The sequence below is a fragment of the Coccinella septempunctata genome, chromosome 6 (genome assembly GCF_907165205.1).
Source record: "Coccinella septempunctata chromosome 6, icCocSept1.1, whole genome shotgun sequence".
NCBI classification, from domain to species: Eukaryota; Metazoa; Arthropoda; class Insecta; order Coleoptera; family Coccinellidae; genus Coccinella; species Coccinella septempunctata.
The window spans coordinates 29,847,521-29,861,429 of NC_058194.1; the positions used below are offsets into that span (position 1 = coordinate 29,847,521).

The window sequence follows — 13,909 nt, forward strand, 5'->3', positions numbered from 1 at the left end:
CTTTGGATGTAGACATAAAGATGGTATCTATATAGAGGTATTTAAAGACATAATTTATGTCTCGTTACCAATTTTGAACCATGAAAGTGAAATTTTCTTCGAAAACATATTTATGTGAATTATGGGCGATAAACACTTTAGGAAAGAAGAAATTCAAGTGCTATCTTCGATCTTCTTATGCCGCTACTACTATATTTTTTCGTTTCCTTCGTATTCAGGTACTTTCAATACTCGAGAACTTCCTTTACCTCAGTAGATATAGATTGAATATAATTGAATGAATTGGAATGGAAATGATTAATTAAAACATTTCGTATTACTTTATTTATAGATGAAATATAATGTTTTTTAGTCTCTAAACAGTGATAACAATGAATATCGAATTTGGTTTGAAACAAACAAAAAACACATACCTATAGATGGTCTATTGAAATGAAATCTGCAGGACTCTTAAGCTCTGAATACATAACGAGAAAAAGATAGGAAAAATTTTCCGGCACCAAAAAATAAATTGAAAATGAAAGGGAAAGTGAAAATCTGCTATCCTAATGAGGTGAACGCATTTTTAATCACAATAATTGATATGAATGCTGCTGAGCTCTGCAGATTTTTTTCGCACAATATGAATGATTACAATCTAAAATTGAGATTGTCACTTCAAAACACTGATATGATTTCTCCGTCTATAAATATCAGTACATTTATATAATGAAGATTTGATTTGCGCAATATTATTTTCTCAAAAAAATTAAATATACAATTTTTTACCAAAATCTACGTTCTGGTAGATAATTTTGATGTTATATATTTTTCGTAGGAATTCGAGTTTCCTCTCGATATGAATGCTGTCTTTATTGTTATAAATTATCAAAATTCAACGTAGTCTTCTGAGGGAATTCACATATGGCAGGAAAAATCTCTAATTATATATCTAGTAATTTCTGAAAGTATTGAACATATTGAATAATTTTTCATGTTTTCAAACGGAGAAGTTTGTAAAAATTAACAGAGAGGTTTTAGTATTAAAGTGAACAAAATAGAAAAAAAATGCAAATTTATATTTCTTGCTTTTGGCGGAAGCACTTGATGCAAGATGTCTTAAAATATATGGATATTCCCCTTTTAACAAAATAAATTCTATTCTGATAACACCACAAAATTTTGCGCAATTAAATCTACATTCACTTCTCGTCTACATTTATTCAATCATATATACAAATATTCTTCAGGAAATAATGGGGTCGACCAGCGACATACCCCTGTCCTAAAGTTGGATACATTTTGTTGGACACTTTATTCATTTATTATCATTACTCGAACACTGAATATTTTCAGACATCATTGTATTTTTCTATGAACAACGTTTAAAATAGGGTGGTAGCATTATATCATGAAATACACTTTTTACGTGATACCTGGAAAATATATTTGAGGTAGATGATATTTGACTTTTTCTGCCTTTGTTGTTGACTTGCTCAGTAGTGTTATCAAATTTGAAAGATATCCACAAGAAGTTATTGTTGATGTCATAGGTAGAAGCATAGATTATCCACTTTCAAAATGGATTCAATCGATTTTATGTCACAGAAAAAAGGAAAAAGTATTTTTAGCCCAGAATCCGAAATCAAAATGCCCCATTTCCCAGAGCAGCATTCCGAACATGCATCAATGATGCGATTCGATTACCATTCGGAAAACTCGTTTCGATTCAATGTGCTGAGGCGAGAGACTGAATAATCAAATTCCCGAATCAATTTTTGGGGCCGCTTCTCCCATCTACGCCTTTGTCGAAAGTCGAATTTTCCCATATCGATTTCCCATCATCGCCTCGTTATCTTTGGATCTCTTGTATTTCGCCGCACTCTGTTCTCCGACTGGAAAATCATTTTCATGTTTCTTTCGCGTCCGGACCAAGACGGAACGATCCAATTTGTTCTGGGGAATCGGCGGAATTGAGTAATCAAAAGCTGTAGCTTTAGCGCTTCTCCAAACGAGTTAACAGCCTTTTAGAAAGGGGTTGTAGTCATAGAAGGGGAAGGTGAGGCGAAAAATTGGAGGAATACGTTGAGGGCTGGACGTCGGGAACTTATCGGCTGTATGTCTAGTCATTCGGAAACATCGATATGATCCATCTCATCAGGAACAAAAGTTAGAGCAGGAGCTATATAACAACGCATCGGACCTTCATAAATTCGTCGATGATTAGCTGGGAACATCTATGTTCCAAGGATGGGTATGCTGTCGCATTTTGAATGCTGAAGCTTCTATGAATATCATAGAATAGTTTTTTTATTTAATCTATGATGAAAATCTGCCAATCATGCCATAGAAATACCAAACAAGAATATGCGGTTTATAGGTAGGGATGATTATTCCATTTATAGGGATGAAAATCACACCCCATAATCAAAAGCAATATATTCTACGTAAAAATCAATATCAATATCCTGTCTGCAATTTTAGAATATTTGATGAAGTTGGAGAGACTTTGACATTTGGTAAGGTGGAGGTTATAAAACACAAAAAAGTAGAGTAGCGTAGAGTGGATTGGAGTGGTTTTTGGTTTTTTGGATCTGTCTGGGACAATCCACAGATAGGGCAACTCTTCCTCCATACAAAATTCGTTCTATGACTTGACTTCAGTGATTTTTGGCGAAAAAAAGAGGTACATTTCCTTGTGGAATTAGCCAATATTTTTGTGGGAAACTATGTGCTTTACTAGGCCCAGGTATTCTCAACAATAATTATGCGTCCAGATGATGATGTATAATGCTACCACGTAGTTTTTGAATGAAATGAAACGAAGAAGAAGGAATAGAAGTATGGTCTCATAGAAATTCTTTTGGTAGACTGATAGTAAACTTTGAACTCGAAATAACAAATATATTTCTAGCTATTATAATATTTGAAATTTGTGCTCCAACATGATCTCATAGACTGAATTTAAGACACATTAATATTGTAACATTTATATCTAACACGATGCCAGATAGTAGGCACAACAATATGAAAAATAATCTCATTTCACGAACAGATCCTTCAGGGTGGAACATAACGTGAATTCGCAGGTTTCCGTGGAATCCTCGTCGCCCCTACTGGCGAACCATGCTGTTCTCGATTTCCCTGAAGGACTTTTCAGTTTCGTTTTTTTCCTGGGGGAGTTCGCGGGCGAGCAAGAAGACGAGCCTGTTTCCGGGGTGCTCTTACGCAAGAAAACTTCTATGGCACTACCCAGTGCTTGCACGTCAACCATCGAACCACTCTTTTCGTCCCAAACGACTTTCCCAGGCTCCTTGGACACTACTTTCGGAGATTTGAGGAGCTCTGGGGTTTTCTTAGGTGGGGAGGTGGAGAAATTAGTCTTTTGGTCTTTGGGCTGGTGTCGCTTGACAAACCAGTTTGACGGCGCAGACTTGTCCTCACTCGAATCCGACGCTTTCGCCTTATAAATTATTGCTATATCAAAACTATTAGACCTTGTGTTCTTCAATAGTTTCTTTTGTCCTACACTATTCCTCGGTTCTTCCTTACCGGTTCTAGTCTCACACTGTCCGTTGATTTCCATTGCGGAGGTTGAAAGAGAAGATAAAATAGACATTAAATCAGTATTTGAACAAACTATTCCAGAGGGTTTGAGCTTACTTGCATTGGAGGGCGTTTCGCAGGTGGTAACTGGTAGTTCGGAAGCCCTGCGTTTGCTGGAGCTGGGGATAGGCGCTAAGGTCGTGCCAACGAAGTCCGAGTAACGCCTGGAGGAGCCGTGGAACCTCTGAACGTTCTCAGGGTCCGTATCTCCGACAGGTTGTACCTCGCAGACCTTCTCGCTGCTGGTGCTCCACACCTTCATTCGCACCTTCCTGGCTTGCACTATGTCGTCCATTATGTCCAACTGGAGGTTATGCACGCTGCCTAAGGGTTCTGAGGGTGGACAAGCTATGGACTCCCTTCTGTTAGGCAGCAATCTTGAGGGAAACACAGCGACAGATTCCCTCCTGCTTCGACCGAACAGGGCAGGGGGGACTCTCGAGATAGTCACCACCGAATGCCTCCTTCCCCCTGGTGTCGGTTGGGGGGCTGTGGACAAGGTGGCCAGGAATTCTGCCTGTCTGGGACCTGGACCTGCAGTTTCGCTTCTCTCGGAGAGGCGACGCACTTGGCTGGCGGTGATGCCGCTGCATTGCGGGGTTGGTAAAGAATGCTTTCGGATTTCCCTGGCGAAAGGGGTGAGCAGGAGGGGATTCATGGTGGGTGATTCATCCTCGGAGCTGCAGGAGACCCTGTCCTGTCTCTCCTCGTTCTCTTCGACCACTATCAGTGGTTCGGAGGTCTGGGTTTGGAGCATGGAAGATCGGCGTAGCTTGGACATCTGAAAAAAAATTGTTTTTGTAATGGGGTAAGAATCTAGAACCTCGAGTGAAGACGAAACATTTATTAGGAATGGAAATGATGGGATTTACTTAGCATTCAATATAGGTACGAGGATATATTGGAAAATTCTTAGCTTACTATAGAATCAAACAAAATTTCAATGTCAAAATATTTTATTACTCAACATATATTCTCCCCTTAATTGGATACATTTATTACAGCGAACCTGCAACGTCTCTAGACCTTTCAAAAAAGATGTTTCTTCTTGCTCTGCAAACCAGACCTCCAAAGCTTTTATTACCTCCTCGTTGGAAGAAAATTTACTACCTTTTAAACTTTTTTTCAGTTGAGGAAAGAGATAATAGTCGGATGGAAACAAATCTGGTGAATAAGGGGGGTGTTCTAGTGATTCAAACCCTAAATCACGATTTTTTAGCATGGCAACATGAGATTTGTGTGCAGGGAGGTTATCCTACAAAAACAAAACACTTTTCGATAGCTTTCAACGTATTTCCTCTACAATTTTTTTCCGTAGAGTGGTCAGTAATGTCGAATAGTAATCTCCGGTTATTGTTCTACCCCTATCCAAAAAATCAATCATGATTACTCCATGGCAATCCCAAAAAACTGAAGCAAGAACTTTTCCAGCAGAGTTTTGGACACGAAACTTCTTAGGTCTTGGAGAACCAGAGTGTCGCCATTCCATCGATTGTTTCTTCGTTTCTGGATCGTAGAAATGTACCCAAGTCTCATCCATAGTAACAATTCGGTTTAAGAAGTCTACATCGTTTTCAAATCGAGCACAGATCGAACGCGATGCTTCTACCCTTGCACGCTTTTGGTCAACATTCAAACATTTGGGGATCCATTTTGCAGCAATTTTTCTCATGTCCAAATTGACGTGAACTATATGATGAACGCGTTCGTATGTAATATTCAGTGCTTCAGTTATCCGTTTTTAGCCCAATTCGACGGTCTGATAAAATGATGTCATGAACTGCATCGATATTTTCGGGGACTGACACAGAAACTGGCCTACCAGATCGGTCATCATCTTCAATGGAAAATTTACCTCTTTTGAAGCTTCCAGTCCAATTTTTCACGGTCGCATACGAAGGACATTGATTACCAAGGGTATTAGGCATATCTTCGTAAATCTGCTTACCTCTTAACCCTTTCAAAAACAGGTACTTGATGATGGCTCGTTACTCAAATTTTTCGATTTTAACAATTTCGGTGGACATCTTCTTTCTTTTAATTTATTACGTAACTCTGGTTAACTTTTTTGACCCCAAATTCTCACTGACACTTTTAATGAGTTATTGTTCGTTGCTATGGTAATGCAATATTTTTTAGTGGATGGAACTGGTCTAGGCTAACTAGATACATCCTCGTATGATGAAAAATTATATGCGTTTCGTGTCATCCAAGCCAAGGATTTCTAACCTTTGGAAATAAAATTTTCATATAAGTTTTGGAAAATGTATCTATCAAAGTTTCCGTGGTTTTTGGTGAAGTAATATAGGGTTTATGGATATTGTTGATATGTTCTTGGGTGAACGAGCTCGAAGAAATTTCGAGATTTAGTACTAGCAGAATTTAGATCTGCGACGATTTTTCTGGGAGATTCGGGTGTCGAAAAATTCACAAGAACATCACTCCTGGAACCGCCAATGTCCTGGGTGAGGTTCTAAATGTGAAAGTATGGAAAAACTTCATGTCAACAAATCAGAAAAAACAGAGTTGCCAGTTTTATTTTCAAAATTTCAGGCAGCGTTGCCAGACAACCTCAATTTTCCTATATTCCCACGTTTATTGGAAATCTTCCTTCCCAATTTCCATCATAACGAGAATACGCCATTCCGTTTATTCCGAACAAATAATGATCATTCTGTATCCCCCAGTATTCCCGTCAATATCTTCCGCTCCAGTTCCAACTGGAATTAGCTAATTCCAGCCTTTTCCTAATCTCTTCCTCTTAGAACGTGGCGTAGGGACGCGCAGGTTCGTCGAAGCCTGTTATAACAGATGGGGAAATCAGTTCGACATGAAGTGAGGCATTCAATTAAATTCAGACGTCGGACGACGCGTCGCTGGCGTCTGGATTGGCCCGATTTCCAGAAATCATGAATTGGGAGATGGAAGAATAATATTATTGCGAGGGAAGATGGAGGCCACGAACGTCGATACTGAATTTACTTATGTGGTGTCTACAGGATGATCGTGGGAGGCATCGGAATTTCATCATTTTTCAGGAAACTCCCACATAATTCGTTTTATTTCAGATGACTCTTGATTTTTACTGCCTTCTTTTTCTTTTGTTAGAACACGCTAAATATATTGCGATCAATTTCGGAAGCCTATTTCGCTTAGTTCAGATTTTCATCTTGGAAATGGCATTTTTCAAAAATTGCAAATTTCAATCAGCGATACCTCCTGTTATATTCGTCTGATCAAATTAGGATTTTCGGTTATATAATCAGCGTTCCCTAGGCTTCTACCCTAGCACAAAAACTCGATTTCGAAAATCTCGATTTTTTGGGTCAAAAATGAGCAAGGGGTTAGACCCCCCTAAAATGACCTATTTGCTACTCTGCCTGAAAATCAGGATGTACTATTACTATCTTAAAATATGGAGTGCATAGAAGTTGTTTTGAAGATTCTCGAAAACCAAACAGTTGATGATTCAATAGAGAATTGCACTCCAGAGAGCTCTTCGAAGTCAACTCGAAAATGAAAAGTGGAAAAACAAAAAAAAATATTTTCTCCTAAACAGTGTCAGATATTGGAAATTTTGGTATGAAAATATAGGTTTTCGAACACGCTGAATCTATTGCAAGCAATTTCGAAAGCCTATCTCCGTTGGTTTAGATTTTCATCTTGGAAATGGCATTTTTCAAAAATTGCAATTTTCAAACTGCGATATCTCCTGTTGTATTCGTCAGATCCAATTGGGATTTCCGGTTATATTATCAGCGTTGTCTAGGCTTCCACCCTAACACAAAAACTCGGTTTCGAAAATCTCGATTTTTTGGGTCAAAAATGAGCAAGGGGTTAGACCCCCCTAAAATGACCTATTTGCTACTCTGTCTGAAAATCAGGATGTACTATTACTATCTTAAAATATGGAGTGCATAGAAGTTGTTCTGAAGATTCTCGAAAACCAAACAGTTGATGATTCAATAGAGAATTGCACTCCAGAGAGCTCTTCGAAGTCAACTCGAAAATGAAAAGTGGAAAAACAAAAAAAATTATTTTCTCCTAAACAGTGTCAGATATTTGAAATTTTGGTATGAAAATATAGGTTTTCGAACACGCTGAATCTATTGCAAGCAATTTCGAAAGCCTATCTCCGTTGGTTTAGATTTTCGTCTTGGAAATGGCATTTTTCAAAAATTGCAATTTTCAAACTGCGATATCTCCTGTTGTATTCGTCAGATCCAATTGGGATTTCCGGTTATATTATCAGCATTGCCAAGGCTTCCACCCTAGCACAAAAACTCGATTTCGAAAATCTCGATTTTTTTGAGCCGAAAATGAGCAAGGGGTTGGACCCCCCTAAAATGACATTTTGCTACTCTGTCTAAAAATCAGAATGTTCTACTACTGTCCTAGGATATGGAGTGAATAGAAGTTGTTTTGAAGATTCTAGAAAACCAAACAGTTGATGATTCAATAGAGAATTGCACTCCAGAGAGCTCATCGAAGTCAACTCGAAAATGAAACGAGGAAAAACAAAAACAAAAATTTTCTCCTAAACAGTGTCAGAAATTGGAAAGTTTGGTATGAAAATATAGGTTTTCCAATACGCTGAATCTATTGCGAGCAATATCGAAAGCCTATCTCCTTTCGTTTAGATTTTCATCTCAGAAATGGCATTTTTCAAAAATTGCAAATTTCACTTGATAATTCGTCAAGACCGAACGGTTGCGCCCAGAAGGGTGAACTTCTCATATTTATTACTAAAAGGATTGCTCTATCAGAATATGTATCACATTTTGATCTGCGATGATTTTCCTGGAAGAAAAACTACTCGCAAGTTGACCATCGAAAAATTCCAAAAAAGATGGGGTCAGTTGAAACTTCCTCAAGACCGAAAGGTTGTGCCGAAATGGATGAAATTCTCAGATTTATTACTAGAAGAGTTGCTCTTTCAGCATATGTACATATCACATGTTATTTTGATATTTCTCAGAGAACTAATTTCTTCAGGCCCATTATTTGGGCATGCTCTCTCGCTATTTTGTTTCTATTGATTCTCAACTTAAATTCACGAATGTTGCTCTATAGTGTAATCAAAAAGAGCTCTCTCATAACTCAGACAAAGGATTCAATAATGCCCTTCTTTCTCAAGCCCTACAGACTCCTCTCCCCGTTGTTGGCATGAGGGAATCTTTTGTACCTTAATATTCGACAAGTCACGTGAATTGCCTCCGAGCAAAATGGAAATTCGAATTTTCCCGATGTAATAAGCATTCGTCGAGCAGGCTACGGTAAATTGTTGCAAAGTGGAGCTTCTAGCCTATATCAGATAATTTCGTGGTTATAATTCAGAATAACTTGGATGTTTGGAATTTACGTTTCGGTAATCCTAAGAAAATCACCAGTAGTTTTGCTTAGAAAACTAGGCCAGGAAAAAGAAAGGTTGATATACCACCAGAAAGGACTCAACTTCCAAAGAATATTGTGAATGCCATGGAAAGAATTCAAAAGTTCCAAGAACTTTTTAGAAATCACGACTTCCACTATTACATAGCTAATAAAATTCTGTTATGAACTCAGATTCCTATATAACGTTACTCAGATCACTTAGTTTTCGAACAAGTGTACACCTTTTACTTTAGAAACGTTTGGAACAACTTCAAACACACCCTATATATAAAGAAAACTGTTGAATTGGTAGAATAAGTTAAATTAAGGATTTTCATCAAGCAAGAAATACTCCCCTTCAGTATGCCAAATCTGTTGCAGAAATCATTAAGAAGGAAGTTCATTTTTTCGAATATTTACCGAATAAAAAGCAGTACCTTAAACATTACATTTATTTATCTCACTTCTCGAAAATTCCAGAACAATCTGAAGTTAGTCTGAAGAATTCCCATCACGAAAGTATAACATCGTTATGCTGAAATAGCTTTACATACAGATTACAAGATAACTTTGTTCAAACTTGATATTCAGAGCCGACCTACGAAACTTTTCGACTGATTCAATTGGAACTTTTGCTGATATCATCAATTTGAGGGAATTTCCAGTTCAGTCCGCTGAAAAGTTATTGCTGCTGGATAATTTTCTACAGAAGAAGCATTGTTTACATTTCTCCCAATTCAATGGATCGTAGGCTTCAGCTTTCCCTAAAATAATTATTCATGGAACGAACGAATAAAACACGAAAATATTGATTATTCACTGCATCTAAGAAAATAACTACTAAAAAAGGATGTAAACATGAATTTCCTCATGCTCTGTGATCTGAGCATTAAAAAACCTATCGATAGAATAAACATTAATTTACTAGTTTTCTTAGATCTTGTATCGACAATATAGATTAAAGCCATCACTGCAACAATTACCTACAGTCTATAACAGCCACAAAAAAGCCGCATGATCCAAATTTCACCCTCTAAGGCCAAACCCATAGAAGTCCAAAGCATAGAACTATAAAGATATAGAATTATGTGAAGCAAAGATTAAAAGAGAAGGTTGTCTAGACTCTAACTTACAGGTAGCAGAGAGATACGATGAGAAAAATTTTTCTGTGAGCTTCTCAACGTTTTCGTCCATATTTCTCCAAATAAATATCACGAAAACGATTTCTATCTCGCGCGTACCTACTTCATAAGCTCCCGTTTCAGTTTCTGCTCCGGAGTGCCCATAAAACTCAGAAATATAATCTTCATGGCTTAATCAATATTTATGTGCAAGTCGTAGACGTCAGCCAGGACCAGAATCCGATTTGAAAGTTTGTCGAAATCAACTCTCAGCGAAGTGGATTTTATGATGATGAAGTTATCCTTTGGGCTGAATTCGACCATCCCTAATTGATGCAAATACAACAAAGTTGAGCATAGAAAAAAACGGCTTGAACAAACTCGTAATGTCACACGGTTAATTGGTCTGAAAAGCGTCCAGTTGATTTCAGTGTCAATTCTGTGTTTTACCTACGCAGTTTCAGCCGATGGGTTGTGGATGTTGTGATGAATGGACAGAATCAGTTTCGCCCTCGTTACTTCCACTAATGAACCATCGTCCATGAACAAAGAAATACAAATACCATTGAAAATTGTACCTGATTGTGTCGCTACAATCTGCATTTATTTGAATATCGACGATTTCTGACTTTTGCTAATTTCAATTTATCGAGCAGAGATTCTATTGGATTTAACTCCATTACCAAATCACAGAAAATCAACAAAGTTGGATATAAATATAAATATGAGCTTTTTATAGGCTTGCGTTGCACAGAGATGAAATATAATTTATAGAAAAGGCAAATGCCTGGTAATTCATTTATAACGACTGCACATGTACGTCCATAAAGCCAATTAAACTGGATGAAGTTCACTATTCTGTGCTGAACATTCACCAGCTTAACCAGCTGAAACTGAAAGACTGATAGATGAGCCATTATAACTTGATGGATATGAAGCATATATTTCAACAAATTACCATCTTCCGTCGAATCATCTTTTAGTAGTCAAATGTCTCATTTGATCATTTTCTATGTATAGAAATCAAAGAGCTGGAAAAAATTGCAGAGGACATAGAAATAAGTACACCTCATCTGATGAGTTTAGAACTTTGATAAATTGGAAGAAAACCTTTCTGAATCTATTATCTTCCGATATTCTAGTAAACAAACTAAGTTCGTAGAATCGTTAGACGGCGTTATCGAATTTCAGTCTCTGGATAATCTTACAGCCATCTTAAAATATTGTGTTACAAGTGATTAGGACAGCAATCGAGAAAGATGAAAAATGGACGGGTTAATGGCAATTGGATGTCATATGTTACGTCTAATTCATTTTGATTGGCTCTTTTCCATTCAAAAAAATGTAGCATTTAAAAATGTTCAGAAACAAGCAATTTTGGAAGAAATAATACTCAACTACTCATCTCAAAAAGACAAGGTTCTATGTATGAATGAGTTTCTGTACTAAACTGAAACTGCAACACTGGGATAACAGTTTTTAATCAAAAATTCATAAAACAGGATTCTCAGCGAGTAGGTACTGGAGTTGATCAGTTAAAATTTTTCAAAACATTTTGGATGTCTGGAATATTCATTGGCGTAAGAGTAATCATCCAGAAAATATCCAATTCGGATGAATTTTAATGAATAATACGTATTGTTTTGTTTCATTGAATGATTTCTGGTACTTTTTCCACACAGATATAACTGAGATGCTAAGATCCCAGAATTTCAATTCTCCTTTTATCCAATGGAAAATACTGAAAAATTTTCAATTCATGGCCTTTTATGTAGATTTGTTGATACAAATTCTTTGAAGGATACAAGAAATTCTCACAGAGTGCATTGCATCATGTCAAATTAATGTTCATTCTTTCATGAATTTCATGTGCATAATTCAGTAGAAAAGCTTTCAAAGATCTACCACTCATCCAATAATTCTCTCATAGTGATAAATGTACCATTATAATGATAGAATAAAATCGAATGGTTACGTTATATAGTCGACTCATGTGGATAAGTTTGATAGTCTATTTTAGTGTTAAATTGAACCAATTTAGGTACTCCACTTAATGGCAATGATCAAAGGAAATCGCAAATCGTGATATATCCAATAAAATCTGTTCATATTCGAATAAACCGTTAATTAAACATCGAAAATTGCATGAGTTCTTGCTGAGTGAAAATGTAATTTTTCTACTGCAATCACAAAACTCAGATTTTGTGGATTTTTCATACCTAAAACGTAAACTGGGAAAATTTCTCTTAGGGCAATTTTTTTGACGTCAAACAAAGGTTTATCATCAAAAGTAATGAACCAAAATCACGAGCGAAAGTGATTTTATCTGTCCCGATTCTTGAAGATTGATATCGACATTCTAAAACCGTCGGAAACCTGTTGATTTGTGAGATTTCGGTGCTTCCGTCAAGAAAACAATGTTTGAAAGGGTCGTTCCGAGTTTTTTTCAATAGGTATCGAATCAGGCGATCGAGGGACTCACCGTGTGTCGAAAAATTCACATTCCAGAGGCAGGAAATTCGACGGGCACTGAAATCACTCGTGAAAACCCTTCTCGCGGTCTGACGCGAACAATTTTCCGGGCAGGTCTCGCACTATTGGACGCCAATGTTTCCCGCTAGTTAGACAGCCCGACACTGCCCAGGATGAGGCTGTGGAGCCGCCCCTATAGCACCCGTAGCACTTGCGGAGCAGCAGGTTTCGTCTGGTTACACAGGGAAAAACAATGAACGGCGGTTTTCTCGACGTTTAATCAGCGGGACCAACGTTATATTCGAGAGGAGCCGTGGAAACGCGCAACAGATGAATTTTCCGATGTTCTCCCGGAGTTATAGCGACATATCTTTCAAATCGCACGCGTCATGCCTCTCTCCCTGAGGATTCTTGATTTTGGTCGGTTTAAAACGGTTTAAAATCACGAACATCACCATTCCAAGTGAAAAAATTGGAAGAATATCCTCGCAGATGCAAAAATACCCATATACAGGGGGTATGGAAATACTACACGTGATTATATGACGATTAAGTAAACTTAATGAATCATAGAAATGTTGCTAGTCTACGAGAAACATTGTGGGAAAATTATTCTACAAAAATGGAAAAACTGCAATAACTATAACCATTTTTGTGGTAGAAATACAAGAATTGACATCTGGGGTTTTTCAAGGTGAGATATATACGAGGATATATCGAAAAATTCTTAGCCTATTATAAAACCAAAAAAATTTCAATGTCACACTATTTCATTACTCAACATATTGTCCTCTTAATTGGATACATTTATTACAGCGAACCTGCAACGTCTCTAAAACTCCCAAAAAAAATGTTTCTTCTTGCTCTGCAAACCAGACCTCCAGAGCTTCTATTACCTCCTCGTTGGAAGAAAATTTAAGACCTTTTAAACTTTTTTCCAGTTGAGGAAAGAGATGATAGTCGGATGGAGACAAATCTGGTATATAAGGGGGGTGTTCTAGTGATTCAAACCCTAAATAACGAATTCTTTGCAAGGCAACATGAGATTTGTGTGCAGGGGCGTTGTCCTGCAAAAACAAAACACCTTTGGACAGCTTTCCGCGTCTTTTCTCTTTGTTTTTTTCCCGTAGAGTGGTCAGTAATGTCGAATAGTTATCTCCGGTTATTGTTCTACCCTCATCCAAAAAATCAATCTTGATTACTCCATGGCAATCCCAAAAAACTGAAGCAAGAACTTTTCCAGCAGATTTTTGGACACGAAACTTCTTAGGTCTTGGAGAACCAGAGTGTCGCCATTCCATCGATTGTTGCTTTGTTTCTGGATCGTAGAAATGTACCCAAGTCTCATCCATAGTAAC

At 37.4% G+C, this 13,909-nt stretch overlaps 1 protein-coding gene across 1 annotated transcript; it reads right to left on the reverse strand.

Annotated features, from left to right (window-relative positions):
• Positions 1 to 1,529: 1,529 nt before the first annotated feature.
• LOC123315740 lies at positions 1,530 to 12,861 on the reverse strand. The gene is made up of 2 exons (XM_044901570.1): positions 12,562 to 12,861; positions 1,530 to 4,366 (listed from the first exon to the last, which is right to left on the reverse strand). Exon 2 carries the CDS (start codon positions 4,364 to 4,366, stop codon positions 3,020 to 3,022), a length of 1,347 nt encoding a protein of 448 aa, XP_044757505.1. The 5' UTR covers positions 12,562 to 12,861; the 3' UTR covers positions 1,530 to 3,019.
• Positions 12,862 to 13,909: the final 1,048 nt, after the last annotated feature.

Bases quoted from the DNA above. Each gene is read 5' to 3' on its own strand.
- LOC123315740 (XM_044901570.1), bottom strand. From the start codon at position 4,366: ATGTCCAAGCTACGCCGATCTTCCATGCTCCAAACCCAGACCTCCGAA.